The following is a 20,703-nucleotide window of genomic DNA, read 5'->3' as shown; positions in this document are numbered from 1 at the left end:
AATAGTTCTCAGAGGTTAGGGGGTTTATGGGTCCCCAAATGTCGATGGATTAGAAAGTCAAGGGCAAGATTTTGCCCATTGTCAAAATGCCCGCGCTGTGTTCGATTGGTGTTTGTTGTGTTAAAAATTAAAGAATTGCCCGTCTAGAGGCTTCTTTTCTTTTTTTTTTTTTTTTTGAGACAGGATCTCGCTCCGTCCTCCAGGCTGGAGTGCAGTGGCGCGATCTCGGCTCCCTGCAACCTCCGCCTCCCGGTTTCAAGCGATTCTCCTGCCTCAGCCTCCCGAGTAGCTGGGGTGACACGCGTGCACCATCACGCCCGGGGAATTTTTCTGTTTTTTAGTAGAGACGGGATTTCACCATGTTGGCCAGGCTGATCTCAAACTCCTGACCCCGAGGGATCCGCCCGCCTCGGCCTGCCCAAATGCTGGGATTACAGGCTTGAGCCACCGCGCCCGGCCTCTGATTTACTTATCTGTACATCTCCATTCATTTAATTCTTTATTCTCCTAATCATGCGACGAGGCTAAAATCGCTTTTTTGTCACTCAACCCTGCACCCGGTAGACTCAGGAGCCCCAAACCGAACCCTTGACTCTTTCCTCCACTAATGTGAGCCATAAGCCGGGCGGTGGTTCCTGTCTGGGCTTAGGATATGGTGTCTCCGTTCTCTCGTGGACAGGTCTTTTTTCTTTTTTTTTCCTAATTTTTTTTGGTCACAGTTATATGTGTACCTGCCTTTTAAAGATACGTTTATTTTATTGTAAAAAAATGCCATTTTAAACATTTTTAAACAATAGTTAAAAGAAAAAGCTTTATTGAAATGCTCGCGGAGCATACAGTTCACCTGCTGAAAGTGTGCGGTTGGCGGGGAGCGATGGCTCACAGCTGGATCCCAGCGCTTTGGGAGGCGGCGGTGGGAGGATCTCTTGAACCCAGGAGTTGAGGCCGGTCTGGGTAACATAAATTCAGTAAAATGTTTAAAAGTGTGCAATTTAATGGTTTTTGGTGTATTGCGTTATTTTAAAAATATTGTCCAAAATGTATATAACAAACTGACATTTTAACCATTTTTAAGTACAATTCAATAGCATTAATTACATTCACAATGTAACCGTCACCACTGTTTCCAAAACTTTTTCATCACCCCAGATAAACTCTAACCGTGAGACACTGACTCCCCATTTCACCTTTCCCCCCCAGCCTCGGCACCTTCTATTCCACTTTCTGTCTCTATGAATCTGGCCATTCTAGGTATTTCATAGAAGTGACTCATGCAATATAGGATCTTGTGTGTCTAGCTTATTTCACTTAGCGTGTTTCTGAGGTTCATGTACAGTGTGGCATGGATCAGTACTTCATTTTTCGGGCTGAATAATAATTTGTTTTACGGATATACTTGTTACATTTTGTTTATCCATTGGCTGGACATTGGTTTTTTTCACCTTTTCGTTATTTGAATACTGGCGATACGAACATTTATGTACCAGTATGTGTTTGAATTCCTGTGTTCAGTTCTTTTGTCTATGTATCTACGAGTGGAATTGCTGGATCCTATGGTAATTCTGTGTTTAGCTTTTTGAGGAACTGCCACATTGATTTCTACAGTGGCTGTACCATTTTACATTTCCATTGGCAGAGTACGAAGTTTCCAGTTTCTTCACTTCCTCACCAACACTTGTTATTTTCCGTGCCATGCTAGTACATGTGAACTGGTATCTTAACTCTGTGTGTCAAAAAATTGCGGGGCCGGGCGCGGTGGCTCACGCCTGTAATCCCGGCACTTTGGGAGGCCGAGGCGGGCGGATCACGAGGTCAGGAGATCGAGACCATCCTGGCTAACACGGTGAAACCCCGTCTGTACTAAAAATACAAAAAATTAGCCGGGCATGTTGGCACGCGCCTGTTGTCCCAGCTACTCGGAAGGCTGAGGCAGGAGAATGGCATGAACCCGGGAGACAGAGCTTGCAATGAGCCAAGATCGCGCCACTGCGCTCCAGCCTGGGCAACAGAGCGAGACTCCGTTTCAAAAAAAAAAAAAATTGTGGTAAAATATAACAAGATTACCATTTTAACCACTTAAAAATGTTTTTGACTAGAAAGAAGGGAGGAAAATTTTAACCGTTTGTAATTGTATGGTTCAGTGGCATCGCTTCCGTTCCCACTGCTGTGCATCCGTCACCACCGTCCATCTCCAGAACTTTTTAATCCTCCCAAACTGAATTTCCATACCCTTGAAGCTCACCATTCCTCCCTCCCACTATCCCCTGGCAACCACCGTTCTCCTTTCCATTTCTGTGAACCCGACTGCTTCTAGGTACCTCCTATAAGTGGAATTTTCATAGGTTTTGTCCTTTTGTGTCTGGCCTGTTTTACCTAGCGTAATGTTTTCCAGGTTCATCCATACTGCATGTGACAGGATTCCCTTCTTTTCGAGGCTGAATAATGTTCCAGTGTATGTATATGCTACATTAAAAGAAATCTGTTCATCTGTCAGTGGACACTTGGCTTGCTTCCACCTCTTGGCTATTAGAAATAATGCTGGTGTGAACTTGGGTGTACAAATGTCTGTTCAGGGGCCTGTTTTCTATTCTTTTGGGTGTATACCTGGAAGTGGAATTTCTAGATCGTATGGTAATTCTATGTGTGATTGGTTTTGGAAACCGCCATACTGTTTTCCACAGTGACTGTACCGTTTTACATTCCCACCAACAGTGCGTGGGTGTCCAGTTTCTCTGCACCCTCGCCAACACTTGCTATTTTCTGGGTTTTGATAGTAGCCATCCTGGTGAGTATGAGGTGGTATCCCATTGTGGTTTTTATTTGCATGTCCCCAATGACTAAGGATGGCGAGCATCTTTGCATGCATTTATTGGCCGTTTGTATATCATCTTCGGAAAAATATGAAATATTTATTCAAATCCTGTGCTCATTCATTTTTTGTTTCTGTTTTTCTCCCAAAACCTAGAAAAAGCCACAACTTTGCCTGTCATTTAATCAGGTTGTTTTTTTGAGTTGTGGGCATTCTCCTGCCTCAGCCTCCTGAGTAGCTGGGATTACAGGCATGCGACACCACACCCAACTAATTTTTGTATTGTTAGTAGAGATGGGGTTTTACTATGTTGGTCAGGATGGTCTCAATCTCTTGACCTCGTGATCCACCTGTCTTGGCCTCCAAAAGTGCTCGGATTACAAGCGTGAGCCACCGCGTCTGGGCTGTTTTAGTTTTTATCCACCATAGATGAGTTTTTTCTGTTCTGGAACTTCATATAAATGGAATTCTTTTTATTTCCTAGGGCTACTGTAACAAAGTACCACAAACTTAGCAGAAATTTATTCTCCCTCAGTTCTGAAGAGTAGAACTCCAAACCCAAGATGCTAGCAGGGAGCAGGGACATGTACATTGAAGGCTCTGGGAGAGAATCTGTTCCGTGCCCTTCTCCTTAGCTTCTGGTGTGGCTGGAATCCATGGTGTTCCTGGTTTGCAGCTGAGTCACTCCAGTCTCTGCCTCCATTGGCACGTGGAGTTTCCCGGTGTGTCTGTCTTTACATGGCCGTCTCCTCTGTGTCTCTCTCTTTTTTTTTACCAGGACACTAGTTATATTGGATTAAAGGCTCTGTACTCTTTGTATGAACTCCATTATATCTGTAACAACCTGTTTCCAGTTAAGACCACATTCTTAGTTACTGGGAGTTAGGACTTAAGCATATCTTTTGAGGGGTTATTCAGCATAAGGTTCAAGATTTATTCTTTTTTTTTTTTTTGAGACAGTCTTGTTCTGTCACCCAGTCTGGAATGCAGTGACAGGATCTCGGCTCACTGCAACCTCCGTCTCCTGGGTTCAAGTGATTCTCCTGCCTCAGCCTCCTAAGTAGCTGGGATTACAGGCACGCACCACCATGCCTGGCTAATTTTTGTATTTTTAGTAGAGATGGGGTTTCACCATGTTGCCCAGCCTGGTGTCGAACTCCTGACCTCAGTCGATCCACCCGCCTCGGCCTCCCAAAGTGCTGGGATTACAGGCATGAGCCACCGCGCCTGGCCTCAAGATTTATTCTTGTGTAGATATTCGTTTTTTAAGTATTATTCCACCATTGACTATGCTGTATATGATTGGCCATTCTCCACTGATATAGTGCCTCAGTTGCTTGCAGTTTTGGATATTATGAATAAAGTTGCTGAGAAGATTCTTGTGCAAGTTTTTGTGTCTGTGTGTGTGTATGTGTGGCCTTATGTTTTCAGGGTTTTTTTGGGTAAATACTTAGGAGCTGGAATTACGCAGCGTAGAATAGGTACATATTTTTATAAGAAACTACCGGCCAGGCATGGTGGCTCACGCACTTTGGGAGGCCCAGGCGGGTGGATCACAAGGTCAGGAGTTCAAGACCAGCCTGGCCAAGATGCTGAAACCCCATCTACTAAAAATACAAAAATTAGCCGGGTGTGGTGGCGGGCACCTGTAATACCAGCCACTCAGGAGGCTGAGGCAGAGAATTGCTTGAACCCAGGAGGCAGAGGTTGCAGTGAGCCTAGATGGCGCCACTGCACTCTAGCCTCGGTGACAGAGTGAGACTCCATCTCAAAAAAAGAAAGAAGAAACTACCAGATCTTTTTCGAAAGTGGTTGTGTCATTTTGTAATCCCACCAACAGCATACAGGTTCTGGTTGCCGTACATCTTACCAGCTTTTGATGTTATCTGTCTTTTTAGATTTAACCATTCCAGTTGATTTGTATTGATAGTAGTATCTTGTTTTAATTTCAATTTCCAGGTAACTAATGATAGTGTTCTTTTTCATGTGCTTATTGACAGTTTTGCTCTCTTCCATTGTAAAGTGTCTGTTTAATTCTTTTTCCCCTAAATTGTTTATATTATTCAGTTGTAGACATTATTTATGTATTTTGAATACTGGTACTTTGCCAGATATTCTTAATTGTTTTGACGAGCTGAAATTCTTAATTTTCATGAAGTCTCATAAATTTTTCCTTTTATAGTTTATTGCTTTTTATGGTCTAAGAAACCTTTAGCTACCTTCAGGCTAAGATATTGCTATTTTTTTTTTCTAAAAGATTTATAGTTTTACCTTTTTTTTTTTGGAGACTGAATTTCATTGTGTCGCCCAGGCTGGAGTGCGGTGGCGTGATCTCGGCTCACTGCAACCTCCACCTCCCAGGTTCAAGCGATTCTCCTCCCTCAGCCTCCTGAGTAGCTGGGACTACAGGCACGCACCACCATGCCTGGCTAATTTTTGTATTTTTTGTAGAGATGGGGCTTCACCATGTTGGCCAGGCTGGTCTTGAAGTCCTGACCTCGTGATCCGCCTGCCGTGGCCTCCCAAAGTGCAAGGATTACAGGTGTGAGCCACTGTGTCTGGCCAGTTTTAACTTTTATGTTTAGGTCTTTGATCCATTTCAAATTAATTTTGAATATTGTATAAGATAGGGGGTTGAGGTTAACTTTTTCCCATATGGGTATCAGTTATTCCTGTACCTTTTGTTGAAAAGACTTTAAAAAAAAAATAATGTGGGTCTATTCTATTTCATTGATCCGTTGATTCTAATATTAGTGTCACACTGTCTTGATTACTGTGACTTTAGAATAAATCTTTTTTTTTCTTTTTGAGACAGAGTCTTGCTCTGTTGCCTAGGCTGGAGTGCAGTGGCGTGATCTCAGCTCACTACATCCTCTGCCTCCCAGGTTCAAGCGGTTCTCCTTCCTCAGCCTCCTGAGTAGCTGCAATTACAGGCATGTACCACCATGCCTGGCTAATTTTTGTATTTTTAATAGAGACGGGAGTTTCACCACATTGGCCAGGCTGGTCTCGAACTCTTGACCTCAGATGATACTCCCGCCTCGACCTTCCAAAGTGCTGGGATTACAGGCGTGAGCCATCGTGCCCGTCCTCCGTATATTTATTCTTTGTATGTAGAGACGGGGTTTTGCTATGCTGCCCAGGCTGGTCTTGAACAGCTCACCTCAAGCAGTCCTCCCGTCTCAGCCTCCTGAAGTGCTGGAATTACAGGCCTGAACCGCCACACCCAGCCTATTTAAATTTTTCAGTCAACTTACCAGTTTCTACTAACAGCCTGTTAGGAGTTTGATTGGGGTTGCATTGAACTTAATAGAACAATTTGGGGAGAATTGACATCCAAACAGCAACAGAGTCCTTGTATCCATGAAAATAGTATATTTCTCTGTTTGTGTAGGTCACCTTCAATTTTTTTCAGTAATGAAGTTAAAATAAGGTCATTAGAATGGGCCCTAATCCATTATGACTGGTTTCCTTATAAAAAGGAGAAATTTGGACACAGAGACAGACACGCACAGAAGGAAGATGATGTAAAGACACAGAGTACCACGTGAGGCTGGAGGACTGGAGTGATGTATTTACAACCCAAGGAACGTCTAAGGTTATCAGCACACTGTCAGAAGCAAGGAAGAGGCAAGGAAGGATCCCCTACAAGTTTGAAAAGTGTCATGGCCCTGCTGACACCTTTATTTTGGACTTTTAGCCAGAACTGTGAGAAAATAAATTGCTGTATTTTCAAGTCACGCAATTTGTGGTACTTTTCTATGGCAGCCCTAAGAAACTAATGTTTATCCCTAATTATATTATGGCTTTTGAGACTGGTTTAAGTAAATTTTAAAAAATTTTCAGTATTGTTCATTGATAATTTATAAAAATATAATTGGTGTTTCTGTGTTAACTTTGTTAACACATAATACATAAAGTGAATCTACTCATTTACTTTATGTATTTTTAATTTATGGAAGGAAGGTTGTAAGAAAGCACATGAGATAGCATTAAAAAATGAAGTATTTGAAAGTGAATTAGCGTGATGGAGACAGGTGTGTTTTACATTTGGATTTCTCAAAAAAGAATCCTATAGTAGGGAAGAATCAGCCTTAGAATGTCTAAATTTCCTTTCTGTTTGCGACTGTCACTGTAAAAATTGATGCAGGCAAGAATTACAAATGGATGCCAAAACCCCTGCTTGAAAATTTGCCGGAGAACGGAAGACTCATATAGTCTGAAAATATCACCTTACAGATTGCTTATTAATTACAAAGGGTGAAGGATACAGTGGAGAAGCCTGTTACCACAGTAATGAAGTGATCACAGTTAACGTTATCCATGGAACAAACAAACATTGCGGTCCTCCTGATAGGACGAGTATAAGGCATAACCTGAATCTAACTGTGAGAAAACAAAAACCCAAATTGAAATTCTACAAAACGTAGTTGTTAGTACCTCAAAAATGTCAATGTCATGAAGGCAAAGCCTTAGGAATCATTCTAGTTGAAAGGGAGATTAAAAGAGAATGACAGCTAAATGCAGTGCATGACCCTGGATTAGAACATGGATTAGGACAAAGGTTGTTATTAAAGACATGGGGATAGTTGGTGAAATTTTTATCATTGATATGATGGGTAATATATCAATGTTAATTTTCTTGAACTTGATCATTGTATATCAAATCAAGAGATAAGGACAGCATCTCTTATGAGGTGGACACGTAAGGATTTGGTGAAGGGTTATGATCATGCAACTTTCAAATGGTTCGGAAAATACACACACACACGCACACACGAAAGGCAATGTGGCAGTTTAAAAACTTCATGAATCTAAATGCAGGTTAAACGGGGGTTTATCATACTATTTTTGCAATTTCTGTAGATTTGAAAATTTTCAAAATAAATATTGAGGCAGAAAGTGCAAATTTAGTTTATGTTATTTTATTTTCGAGACAGGGTCTCACTTAGTCGCCCAGGCTGGAATGCCAGGGAGCGATCTTGGCTCACTGTACCCTCCACCTCACGGGCTCAAGCAATCCTCCCACCTCAACCTCCTGAGTAGCTGGGACCACAGGCACACACCACTACGCCAGGCTAATTTTTTTATTTTTTTAGAGAGAGGGTCTCACTATGTTACCGAGGCTGGTCTTGAACTCCTGAGCTCAAGTGATACTCCTGCCTCATCCTCGCAAAGTGCTGGGATCACAGGTGTGAGCACTTTGCTCCTGATTGCCATTTATAGCCACACTACTTGGTGATGATCCAGCCACACTGATGTACATACTGCTTCACAAATCATATGCTTATTTTCCAGAGCAACTTTGGGCTTTTTATTTTTTAACTATCTCTTTATTTTGCACCCTGTGCCCAGCCCAGGAATGCACATTTAATTGGGAGAAGGAAACTGCCATTTACATGGAGCTGCAGTCTAGTTCAGTGATGGGAGGGCAGTTTTATGAACAGCTCAACTGTTCAAGTTAAGGCTTATTATTTATTTTTGTTTTTCATCCAGTATTATACATTCAGGTCTTTAACTAACTTGAATTTTTCCTTCAAAATAAAATAAAAAGCATGGGGACATATTTCCTTAAATGAGTCCTGGCCGCCTAGGAAGACCACTTGCTGCGAAGAAGCAAAATATCGAGTAGAGTAGGAATGTTCAACCGAAGTGGGTTTCAACAGAAATTTTAGAGTTAACCAGAACTGAAGAGTGTCGAGAGTTGTTTCCAACAGATGGCAAAAATTGTATAGTCACTTTAAGTCTATAAAACTGAGATATTCAAATTTCTTATAAAATTAGAGTTGTTTAAGAAATAGCAAACAGGCCAGGTGCGGGGGCTCACACCTGTAATCTCAGTACTTTGAGAGTTCAAGGCAGGCAAATCGCTTGAGCCTGAGAGTGTGAGACCAGCCTGGCCAATAGGGCAAAACCGTCTACAAAAAATACAAAAATTAGCCGGGTGTGGTGGTGGGCGCCTGTAGTCTCAGCTACATGGGAGGCTCAGGCAGTAGCATCGCTTGAGCCTGGGAGGTGGACACTGCAATGAGCTGAGATTGCACCACTGCACTGCAGCCTGAGTGACAAAGTGAGACTCTGTCTCAAAATAAATAAATAAATAAATAAATAAATAAAAAGAAAGAAATAGCAAATGGAAGGCTGAGCAGGGTGGCTCACACCTGTAATCCTGGCACTTTGGAAGGCAGGTGGATCACCTGAGGTCAGGAGTTCAAGACCAGCCTGGCCAACATGGTAAAACCCCCGTCTCTACTAAAATTACAAAAAATTAGCTGGGCGTGGTGGGACATGCCTGTAATCCCAGCTACTCAGGAGGCTGAGGCAGGAGAATTGCTTGAACCCGGGAGGTGGAGGCTGCAGTTACCTGAGATTGCGCCATTGTACTCCAGCCTGGGCAACAAGAGCGAAACTCCGTCAAAGAAGAAAAAGAAATAGCAAATGGACTGGGTGCAGTGGCTCACACCTGTTATCCCAGTGCTTCAGGAGGCTAGGGCAGGAGAATCGCTTCAGCCAAGGGGTTGGAGGCTGCAGTGAGCTATGATCCCGCCACTGAACTCCAGCCTGGGCAAGAGTGAGATCTTGTTTCCAAAAACAAAAGAAAAAGGCAAATGAAGACAATTTTAACTTGTGTCTGCAGTTGAATAACTCACTGATCTTAATTTAGATTCAGTTTATGTAGAAATAAGTAAACTTTAAAAATCTGTCATTCCACGGTTTAACAAAAGTTCAGTTCTCTGCTTGCTGTAGTTGGGCATCTTCTGTAAATTGCACGTGCCTTTCCTTTGCCTGTTGTGGTTTTTAATCTGTGGAAGTTCTAGTTATATTCTGGACACTAATTCTCTGGTGATTTATGTATTTGCAAATAACTTCTAGTTTGTTTTTAACTTTGTGATGTCTTTCATCACATGGAAGTTTTAATTGTTTTGGAATTTATCTCATATGTTCTTCTTAGTCGTTTATAGTTTTGTTTTTTCCATTTTTTAATCCACCTTGAATTTGAGTATTGTATGAGGTAGGCATCTTAACTCCCCCTGCCCTTGATTGCCACTTAATAGCCACACTACTTGGTAGGAATACAGCCACATTGATATACATACTATTTCACTAATCATATGCTTATTTTCCAGAGCAATTTGGGGCTATTTATTTATTTTATTTATTATTTATTTATTTATTTATTTATTTATTTTTTTGAGATGGAGTCTCTCTCTGTCACCCAGGCTGGAGTGCAATGGTGCGATCTTGGCTCACTGCAACCTCCGCCTCTCGGGTTCAAGCGATTCTTCTGTCTCAGCCTCTTGAGTAGCTGGGATTACAGGCGTGCACCACCACGCGTGGCTAATTTTTGTATTTTTAGTAGACATAGGGTTATTTGCCTTGTTGGCCAGGCTGGTTTTGAACTCCTGACCTCAAGTGATCCGCCTGCCTCCACCTCCCAAAGTGCCGGGATTACAGGCATGAGCCATGGCACCTTGCCTGGGCTTTTTATTTTTTAACTATCTCTTTATCAGTAGCTGTGTCAGTACCACACATGCTTAGTTTAATTCTGCTTAATGATATGTTTTGCTTTCTAGCATAATACATCTGTCTTATTATTGTTTTCCTAAATTAGCTACTTAAAAAAATTTTTTTTGAACAAAGATGGGGTCTTGCTATGTTGCCCAGGCTGGTCTTGATAGCCTGAGCCCAAGTGGTCCTCCTGCCTCAGCCTTCCAAGGTGCTGGGATTACAGGCATGAGCCACTGTGCCCAGCCTCTTAGCTACTATTTTATTGTATCTAATGTGTAAAGTGATTTACTTTTTTTCCGGTTTTATTGTAAAAGATGCATAACATAAAATCCGCCATGTTAACCATTTTTAAATGGACAGTTGCGTGACATGAAGTACATTCATGTTTTTGTGCAGCTGTCACCACCATTCATCTCTGAACTTTCTCATCTTCCACACTTGAAACTGCCCATTAAACAATAATTAATTCCCCATTCACCCCTCCCCTGGCTGCTGGCGACCTCCATTCTTTCTGCCTCTGCGGGTTTAATTGCTCTAGGTGTCTCGTACGAGTGGAACCCCACACAGTATCTGTCCTTTGGTGACTGGCTGTTTCATGCAGCATAGTGTCTTGAAGGTCCATCGTGTTCTAGCATGTGTCCATTCCATTTCCTTTTTTGGCCGCATACTCCATTATGTGTGTGTATATATCTTAATGGATGACTATTATAAAAAAAAAACCAAGTGTTGGCTGTCCTCTGAAGCGGTATCTCTGTACTCAGGATTTGCACTTCCCTAATGACTAGTAATGTTGAACATGTGTTTTTGTTTGTTTGTGAGACGGAGCCTCCCTCTGTCGCCCAGGCTGGAGTGCAGTGGCGTGATCTCGGCTCACTGCAAGCTCCGCCTCCCGGGTTCAAGCAATTCTTCTGTCTCAGCCTCTCGAGTAGTTGGAATTACAGGTGCCTGCCACCACTCCCGGCTTTTTGTATTTTTTGATAGAGACGGGTTTCACCGTGTTGGTCAGGCTGGTCTCAAACTCCTGACCTCAAGTGATCCACCTGCCTCGGCCTCCCAAAGTGCTGTGATTACAGGCATGAGCCACTGTGTCCGGCCTACTGTCAGTTGTTTTATTTGGGTTTTTTGTTTGTTTCTTTGTTTGTTTTGAGACGGAATCTCCCTCTGTCGTCCAGGCTGGAGTGTAGTGGTGCAGTGTCAGCTCACTGCAGCCTCCGCCTCCCGGGCTCAAGCGATTCTACTGCCTCAGCCTCCCGAGTAGCTGAGACTACAGGTGCGTGCCACCACGCCTGGCTAATTTTTGTATTCTTAGTATAGACGGGGTTTCACCATATTGGCCAGGCTGGTCTCGAACTCCTGACCTCATGATCCGCCTGCCTCAGCCTCCCAAAGTGCTGGGATTACAGGCGTGAGCCACCGCTCCCAGCTTACCTTAATTTTTTAAATGAAAATAGTTTGACTCTGCAGTTTCCCTGAAAAAAAGTCTCAGATACCTCCAGGGTTTCGTAGATTCTACTTTAAGACTTGCTGATCTAGATCTCAGTTTAAGCCAGCTGAATATCCTTCTACTTTTTAAGGAGCCTTATATATGTCTCTCCTGTGTATACCATTGTATTGTCTTGAATAGATCCTCCTTAGTGACTAAAATAAATGAGAATTCAGCATACTGCATCCCTAATTGTTTTGGAGTTACATCACTGTTTTTTAGTCTCTCTGTTGCAGATTTTTCAAACTGCTGGCCTGCAGGCCATAGGAATCCTGTGTGCATGTTTTTTGTGACCCATCCAATGCCAATATTTAAGTTGGAAGATTTCATATTAACATCTTGATTGCTGGATTTTCTTTTTTTTTTCTTTTTACTTGGATAAATTTATGGGGTGCAAAGGTAATTTTGTTACATGTATAGATTGCACAGTGGCGAAGTCAGGGCTCTTTAGGGTATCTACTACCCAAATAATGTACATTGTACCCATGAAGTCATCTCTCACCATCCACCCCTGCCGCCTCTGGATTTTCTTGAGAAAGCAAAAAATATGGCACGGACAGGCCTGAGTTTCCTGGTAGTCGTAGTCAGCTGGAGTTGAGTAGCAGCTGCCCCTTGAAACAGACAGATGCGTTCTCTTTTTTGGGTGTTCCCTTTTTACACTTTATAAAACAGTGTCTTGTTTTATAGAATAAAATTCTCATCAGATTTGTTGAGGATACATACACACATTTAGGTTATTTTCTGACCCAGAATTATCTTTCAACTCCAGGGTGATGATTTTTTCTCTTTGTATAGCTTACTGTTTCTCTAGTCCTGCAGATGTATTTCAAATGTCTGACGATCCTTGGATTAGCTTTTAGGTTTGAGAATGAGGCCCAGGACAAAAGCTCTGTGTATGTGGAAGGGTATTGGTGATGGGCAGACGTTGAGTTCAAGCCGATGGAAACCTGGCCTTTGTGCTTTGCCATCCCTAACTGCCCGATCGCAGAGGACTTTGCTCTGTGTCACCACCTATTACATTAGCTGCTCTGGCTCTCTCTAGATCTGTTTCTTTAAAGAAATATGCATGTGTGCACCTGCACCCATATCCAGGGAGAAATGCCGGTAAGTCGAGGATTCTGATTTAACAGTTATAAATCTCGAGTTCTGTTTTCGGTCCCACAGTTACTCACTCTGGACTCTATGAGCCTCTCTCTAGGCAAATAGGAGGCAGATTCCCTTCTAATTCTACCTCAGCTGTAGTCTTCCCTTCCAAGGATTTCTTTTCCTTCATTTCTGCTGTATCAATTGTCTCTATTTCATTGCCTTCCCATTTCCTAGAAATTTGTTAAAAATTTTTTAACTGGAGCCGGGCACCGTGGCTCACGCCTGTAGTCCCAGCACTTTGGGAGGCTGAGGTGAGCAGATTGCCCGACATTAGGAGTTCGAAACCAGCCTGGCCAACATGGCAAAAACCGGTCTGTATTAAAAATACAAAAATTAGCTGGGCATGGTGGGGCATGCCTGTGATCCCAGCTACTCAGGACACTGAGGCACAATAATTGTTTGAACCCGGGAGGCGGAGGTTGCAGTGAGCTGAGATTGCACCACTGCACTCCAGCCTGGGTGACAGAGCAAGACTCTGTCTCAAAAAAAAAAAAATTTTTTTTTTAATTGGTTAACCTCCTCTGCTAATTTCTGCTGTTGTAGGATTACAGTTTTTAAACATTCCTTTACTGTTATTTTAATGGAGTTTAGAGGAAGGGTTAAGTATATGCATTCATATGCCATTTCAAACCCAAAACCCTAAACCTCTGGCCTTACAAAATGGCATTCCAGGCCGGGCGTGGTGGCTCACGCCTGTAATCGCAGCACTTTGGGAGGCCGAGGCGGGTGGATCACTTGAGGTCAGGAGCTCGAGACCAGCCTGGCCAACGTGGTGAAACCCTGACTCTACCAAAAATATAAAAAATTAGCTGGGTGTGGTGGCGCATGCCTGTAATCCCAGCTGCTCAGGAGAAGGCTGAGGCAGGAGAATCGCTTGAACCTGGGAGGTGAGGTTGCAGTGAGCCGAGACTGTGCCACTGCACTCCAGCCTGGGCAGCAGAGCAAGGCTCTGTCTCAAAAACAATAAATAAAATAAATCTAAAATAAATAAATAAAATAAATTTTAAAAATGGAATTCCAAAAGGAGATATTGCTGTAGTTATTAATAGTTGTATATTTTAATTTTTCGTTTTAATGGAAGACCAAAGTTACCATAAAATTGTGTTGCCTATAATGTTATTTTCTTTTTTGATATGAAATAGCTGATGACTATCAGCCAGTTCGTCTGCTCAGTAAACCTGGGGAACTGAGAAGAGAATATGAAGAGGAAATAAGCAAGGTAGGTGCTAAATAGTTTTTTTTCTTTGGAATATTTCTCTGCTGTGTTTTTAGTTTCAGATTTTAATTTAGTTTTTTGTGCTTATATAACTAGTATATCTTGAAATATGGATAATTTTTTTTTTTTTTTGAGATGGAGTCTCACTCTGTCGCCCAGGCTGGAGTGCAGTGGCGCAATGTCGGCTCACTGCAACCCCCACCTCCCGGGTTCACGCCATTCTCCTGCCTCAGCCTCCTGAGTAGCTGGGACTACAGGCGCCCGCCACTACGCCTGGCTAATTTTTTTGTATTTTTAGTAGAGATGGGGTTTCACAGTATTCACCAGGATGGTCTCGATCTCCTGACCTTGTGATCTGCCCGCCTCGGCCTCCCAAAGTGCTGGGATTATAGGTGTGAGCCACTGCGCCTGGCCAAAATATGGATAATTTTAATGTACTTTATAAGGGCTTTGTTTTTTGCTGTAATTTACTTCTACATAATTAATGCTCTTATGTGATAGTGTTCCCTAAGCATTTACATATGAAGAAAATTTTTTAATTCTTCTTTTTCCTAATTTAATCCATACCAGGATATATTTTTATTCCCCAAAGTTTTGAGCTTAAAGTAAAAGGGTGGTAGAGTATGGGTTTAGATGAGGAAAGGTTAAAGGGCTAGCTGTGAAGTTTCTATATAGGAAAAGTACCTAAAAAGCAGTGTTTATAGTGAAGCATTATGTTTTAATTACATATGAAGTTATACATAGAGATTTTTCTCTTTTTTTGTTAGTCTTCAAAATTTTGTGTGTAATTTTCACTTGTAATACATCTCAGGCTAGGTGTGGAGGCTCACACCTATAAATTCAGTGCTTTGGGAGGCTGAGATGGGACAGCTATCTTGCAGGAATCTACTTCTCCAGATTTGTACTTCATTTGAGATCATTTAAATTTCTGCCAATTTGTTCTTTTTCTACTTTTCTATTCTTGGGATGAAATATTGCAAGTATACCAAAACGTTCAGAGAAGGATTGCTCTTTATGAATCACTTTTAAGGTGGCGGCAGAGCGACGGGCCAGCGAGGAAGAAGAAAACAAAGCCAGTGAAGAATACATACAGAGGCTGTTGGCAGAGGAGGAAGAAGAGGAAAAAAGACAGGCAGAAAAAAGGCGAAGAGCGATGGAAGAACAACTGAAAAGTGATGAGGAACTGGCAAGAAAGCTAAGCATTGATATTGTAAGTTTTAGGAGGGAACGCTGAGGTATGGTCATCCCTTGGTATGCGCTGCTGCAGAACCCGCTCATGGGAAGAGTCAGCTCCTTGTATTTCCAGGTTCTGCATCCCACAAATATTGTCTTTTCCACCCCAGGCTGGTTGGATTTGAGTGTTTGGAACCTGCTGATACGGAAAGCTAACTATTAACATTCCGATTGCTTTGACTGTGGTTTTCAAAGAACAGAAGACACGGCGTTGCCATAATTAGAAGCTATTGATAACATTTTTGCTTTACTTAAAGTAAAATTGTTTTGCATATTGTTACATATTTGCTCTAATCCAGGTTTTTGGGGGTTTTTTGTTTTTTGAGACAGGTCTTACTCTGTCATGCAGGTTGGAGTGCAGTGGCACAATCACGACTCACTGCAGCCTTGACCGCCGGGCTCCGGTGATCCTTCCAACCTCCCGAGTAGCTGGGACTACAGGCTGGCACTACCATGCCTGGCTAATTTTTTGTGGAGACAGGGCTTTGCCATGTTTCCTGAACTGGTGTCGAGCTCCTGGGCTCAAGCCATCCACCTGCCTCGGTGTCTCAAAGTGCTGGGTTTGTGGCGTGAGCCACCGCAGGTTGTTTAACAACTTTTTTATATGTAGGAAAGCTATGCAGTGAAGAATGAAAGCTTCTTTTTTCCTTCTTCCACCTCTCCACTCCCGTTCCTTTTCCATTTATATCAGTCTCTTTCCCCAAAGGTAACCACTATTAACAGTTTCTTGCAACTTTTTTCTTGCCAGGGTGCAATGGCTCAGGCCTGTAATCCCAGTACATTGGGAAGCTGAGGCTAGAGGATTGCTTGAGCCCAGGAGTTTGAGACCAGCCTGGGCAATGAAGTGAGACCCTGTTTCTTCAGAAAAATTAATAATGAGCCAAGTGTGGTGGTATGTGCCTGTAGCTCCACCTGCTGGGAGGGGCTGAGGCAGGAGGATCCCTTGAGCCCAGGAGTTTGAGGTTACAGTGAGCTGATCTCGCCACTGCACTTCAACCTGGAAGACCATCTCAAAAAAAAAAAGCTTTTTTTCTTTATTGACCTAAAAAGGATTATATAAAGCAATCACACTGTTTTGCTGCTTGCATTTTTTCCACTTGATAACATCGTAGAGATTTTTCATATTACTACATGTAGTCAATCTAATTCTTTTAAAGAGTGGAATAATATTCCATTTTATGGATGTAAATCACATTTTGAAAGTAAGGCACATTAAATTTTTAGATAATGTATTAAACTTGGATGTTCTGCTTCCTGTAGTTAAATTGCTGCCTGTAAGAAAATGAATTAAATGGTGTGTGATAAAACACATACTTTAAGATCAGAGGGTACTGTGGGGCCCAGTGGTTTGAACGAGCCTGGCAGAGTAACCTGGGAATGCTGTTGAAATACAAACTCTCGTATTTACTCCAAATCTATTAAGTCAGAGTCTCTAGGGATGGGACCTAGGGAATACAATCTTCAGAGGCATGTAGGGAAGTGTGAAACATTCAGGTTTGAGAGCCTGTGAAAACAATTCTTCAGCTTTCAAACAACCAATATCTTAACATACACTTACCATTGAATCATGGGAAGTTCAATAGAATAAAAAAAAATACATATATATGTATATACACTTAGCAAAATGAGTATACGCAGAATTGGGAATTTTTTTCTTTTTTGAGAGGCCTACCATTCATAATAATGTACCCAGATTTTGGGTTATATGCCCCTTTTTATGTGTCTTTTTTTAAGTAGAATCACTTTAGAAATACACAATCAGGAAACTAAATAAAAGTCATTGACCAATGGAATAATAAATAGAATAGGGAAGAAGTATATCTAGTTTTCCCATGGTATTATAAGAGTAGATTTATTGATACTGTAGAATAATTTTTTAACTTATTTTTTTTGAGACAAGAGTCTCACTTTGTCACCCAGGCTGGAGTGCAGTAGTGCAACCTCAACTCCCGGTTCAAGCAATGCTCCTGCCTCAGCCTCCAGAGTATCTGGGATTACAGGTGCCGCCACCACATCCTGTTAATTTTTGTATTTTTAGTGCAGATGGGGTTTCGCCATGTTGGCCAGGCTGGTCTTGAACTCCTGGCCTCATGTGATCCACCCACCTCAGCCTCCCAAAGTGCTGGGATTAACAGGCGTGAGCCACCATGCCCAACCTAGAATAATTTTCTATTTATTTATGAAAGTTTGGTGGTTTAAGGCCAAATATTCACCATCACCATATATGAACTTTTCCATTAGGGTAGTAAGAAACTTACGAGACTGGTACAGCAAGTAAATATTTGTGATTTTTATTAATACGCCCTTAAAGTCCAAAACTAAAATATTATTACATAAAACTATTCTTTTGGGTATATCCACAGCTCTCTGAATATGTCCATATAGATAAAAGTAATTATATAAAAGTATTTATTAGAAAAATCAACAGGCTGGGCACAGTGGCTCAGACCTATAATCCGAACACTTTGGAAGGCTGAGGTGGGGGAATCACTTGATTCCAATAGTTGGAGACCAGCCTGGGCAACATAGTGAGACCTCATCTTTACAAAGCATTTTAAAAAAAGTAGCTGGGCATGGTGGCACATGCCTGTGTCCTAGCTACTCGAGAAGCTAAGATGGGAGGATTGCCTGAGCCCAGGAGGTTGAGGCTACAGTGAGCTATGATCACTCCACTGCAATCCAGCCTGGATTACAGAGCAAGACTCTGTCTCAAAATAAAACAAAAACAACCCACCTAGCCAAGCCTGGTGGCTCATGCCTGTAGTCCTAGCTGTTTGGGAGGTGAAGGATCACTTGAACCTGGGAGGTCAAGGTTGCAAGGAGCCATGATTGCTACACTGCACTCTAGCCTTGGCAACAGAGTGAGACCCTGTCTTTAAAAAAAAAAAAAAAAAAAAAAGGGCCGGGCGCGGTGGCTCACGCCTGTAATCCCAGCACTTTGGGAGGCTGAGGCAGGCAGATCATGAGGTCAGGAAATCGAGACCTTCCTGGCTAACACAGTGAAACCCCATCTCTACTAAAAAAAATACGAAAAATTAGCTGGGCATGGTGGAGGGCGCCGGTAGTCCCAGCTACTCAGGAGGCTGAGGCAGGAGAATGGCATGAACCTGGGGGGGTGGAGCTTGCAGTGAGCCAAGATCGCACCACTGTGCTCCAGCCTGGGCGACAGAGCGAGACTGCGTCTCAAAAAAAAAAAAAAAAAAAAAAAAAAAAGGAAAGAAAAATCAACAGGAATTATCAGCTAATGTGGTTAGTATTATGCCTTATTTTGTGCTTGATGTACAGTAAAAATGTAATTAATTTAGACCAACTTGGATGAACATAGTTTATTCTGATTTTTGCATGGTCAATATTCTTCAAGGGATGTATAGAATTTAAATATAACTATAATTTCTGAAAAATGCTGTGGATTTCTGAATTAGTCAAATTAATAGCTTATTTTATCATAAAGTTCTCTCTCATAATGTCTTTTATGCTTTTTCTATTGTTGAAGAACAATTTCTGTGAGGGAAGTATCTCGGCTTCTCCCTTGAATTCCAGAAAATCTGATCCAGTTACACCCAAGTCTGAAAAGAAAAGTAAGAACAAACAAAGAAACACTGGAGATATTCAGAAGTAAGTGAACATGACTATGAATTATTTATTGACCTCCTACTGTATGCCAGCGTTTTCTGTTCATATAGACTACTACTGATTCTCAAAGTTTGGTCCGTGAACTTTGTATGAAAATAGTCTTGAGGTTGAGGTAAATTGAAAAGGAGAGAGCTACTCACACAGCTTCCTCTTGGCTTCTCACTCAGCCACTTACTGTGGCAGATTCATACTTTTATCTTACTGCCTCAGGATTTCCAGTTTTCTCAAAGTGAACCATTGGATTCCTCTTTCTCTTGGTTTAAATTCAGATGAAAAAAATGGGTCCCAGATAGGCTTATCTTCACTGAAAAAGAGTTTACAATTTGTCATTTCTTCTCTGTTACACAAAATGCATGAGCCAGGTAGACAAAGGTGGCGTGATTGAGTTTCAGCACAACACCCCTCCAGGGTCAGGTGCTAGGTGGAGTCGGTGGCTTTATGCAAACATCAGCTTTCCCATGGTAACTCACAGCTGGAAAAGTTTAAAAACCACAATCTAGACTTGAAAAATACGTAAGGACTTCTGGTTCAACTGAGGAAATATGTGCAGGTAACTCATCTCCTTCCAAGATTTGTTGGAATTTTGGATTTGAGGCGGGAGGAAGCTTAGGAGAAGAGAATGTTAAACGCGGGAGGTACTGTTAAAACACAGATGTGACAATGTCGGTGTCGCCAGGACTCATAATGTGAGAAGAGAATGTTAAACACAGGAGATACTATTAAAAAAACAGATGTGACGATGTCGGTGTCGCCAGGACTCATAATGTGAGAAGAGAATGTTAAACGCGGGAGATACTATCTATTAAAAAAACAGATGTGACAATGTCGGTGTCGCCAGGACTCATAATGTGAGAAGAGAATGTTAAACGCGGGAGGTACTGTTAAAACACAGATGTGACGATGTCGGTGTCGCCGGGACTCATAATGTGAGAAGAGAATGTTAAACGCGGGAGGTACTGTTAAAACACAGATGTGACAATGTCGGTGTCGCCGGGACTCATAATGTGAGAAGAGAATGTTAAACGCGGGAGGTACTGTTAAAACACAGATGTGACAATGTCGGTGTCGCCGGGACTCATAATGTGAGAAGAGAATGTTAAACGCAGGAGATACTGTTAAAAAACAGATGTGACGATGTCGGTGTCGCCAGGACTCATAATGTGAGAAGAGAATGTTAAACGCGGGAGGTACTGTTAAAACACAGATGTGACGATGTCGGTGTCGCCAGGACTCATAATGTGAGAAGAGAATGTTAAACGCGGGAGGTACTGTTAAAACACAGATGTGACAATGTCGGTGTCGCCGGGACTCATAATGTGAGAAGAGAATGTTAAACGCGGGAGGTACTGTTAAAACACAGATGTGACAATGTCGGTGTCGCCGGGACTCATAATGTGAGAAGAGAATGTTAAACGCGGGAGGTACTGTTAAAACACAGATGTGACAATGTCGGTGTCGCCAGGACTCATAATGTGAGAAGAGAATGTTAAACGCGGGAGGTACTGTTAAAAAACAGATGTGACAATGTCGGTGTCGCCAGGACTCATAATGTGAGAAGAGAATGTTAAACGCGGGAGGTACCGTTAAAAAACGATGTGACAATGTCGGTGTCACCGGGACTCATAATGTGAGAAGAGAATGTTAAACGCGGGAGGTACTGTTAAAACACAGATG

At 42.1% G+C, this 20,703-nt stretch overlaps 1 protein-coding gene across 3 annotated transcripts in view; it reads left to right on the top strand.

Moving 5' to 3' along the window:
* The window catches only part of RNF168 (ring finger protein 168), a 35,080-nt gene that overhangs the window by 1,152 nt on the left and 13,225 nt on the right, over positions 1 to 20,703 (top strand). For 2 of the 3 annotated variants that reach the window (XM_024355213.3, XM_054680315.2), the window contains exons 2-4: positions 14,090 to 14,166; positions 15,194 to 15,373; positions 18,890 to 19,011. In XM_024355213.3, coding sequence (XP_024210981.1) covers positions 14,090 to 14,166; positions 15,194 to 15,373; positions 18,890 to 19,011 — 379 coding nt within the window. 3 annotated transcript variants of the gene reach the window in all.

Source organism: Pan troglodytes, chromosome 2 (genome assembly GCF_028858775.2).
Source record: "Pan troglodytes isolate AG18354 chromosome 2, NHGRI_mPanTro3-v2.0_pri, whole genome shotgun sequence".
Classification (NCBI taxonomy): Eukaryota; Metazoa; Chordata; class Mammalia; order Primates; family Hominidae; genus Pan; species Pan troglodytes.
The sequence above is the reverse complement of the archived record's forward strand: the minus strand, read 5'-3'. Positions and strand labels throughout refer to the sequence as shown.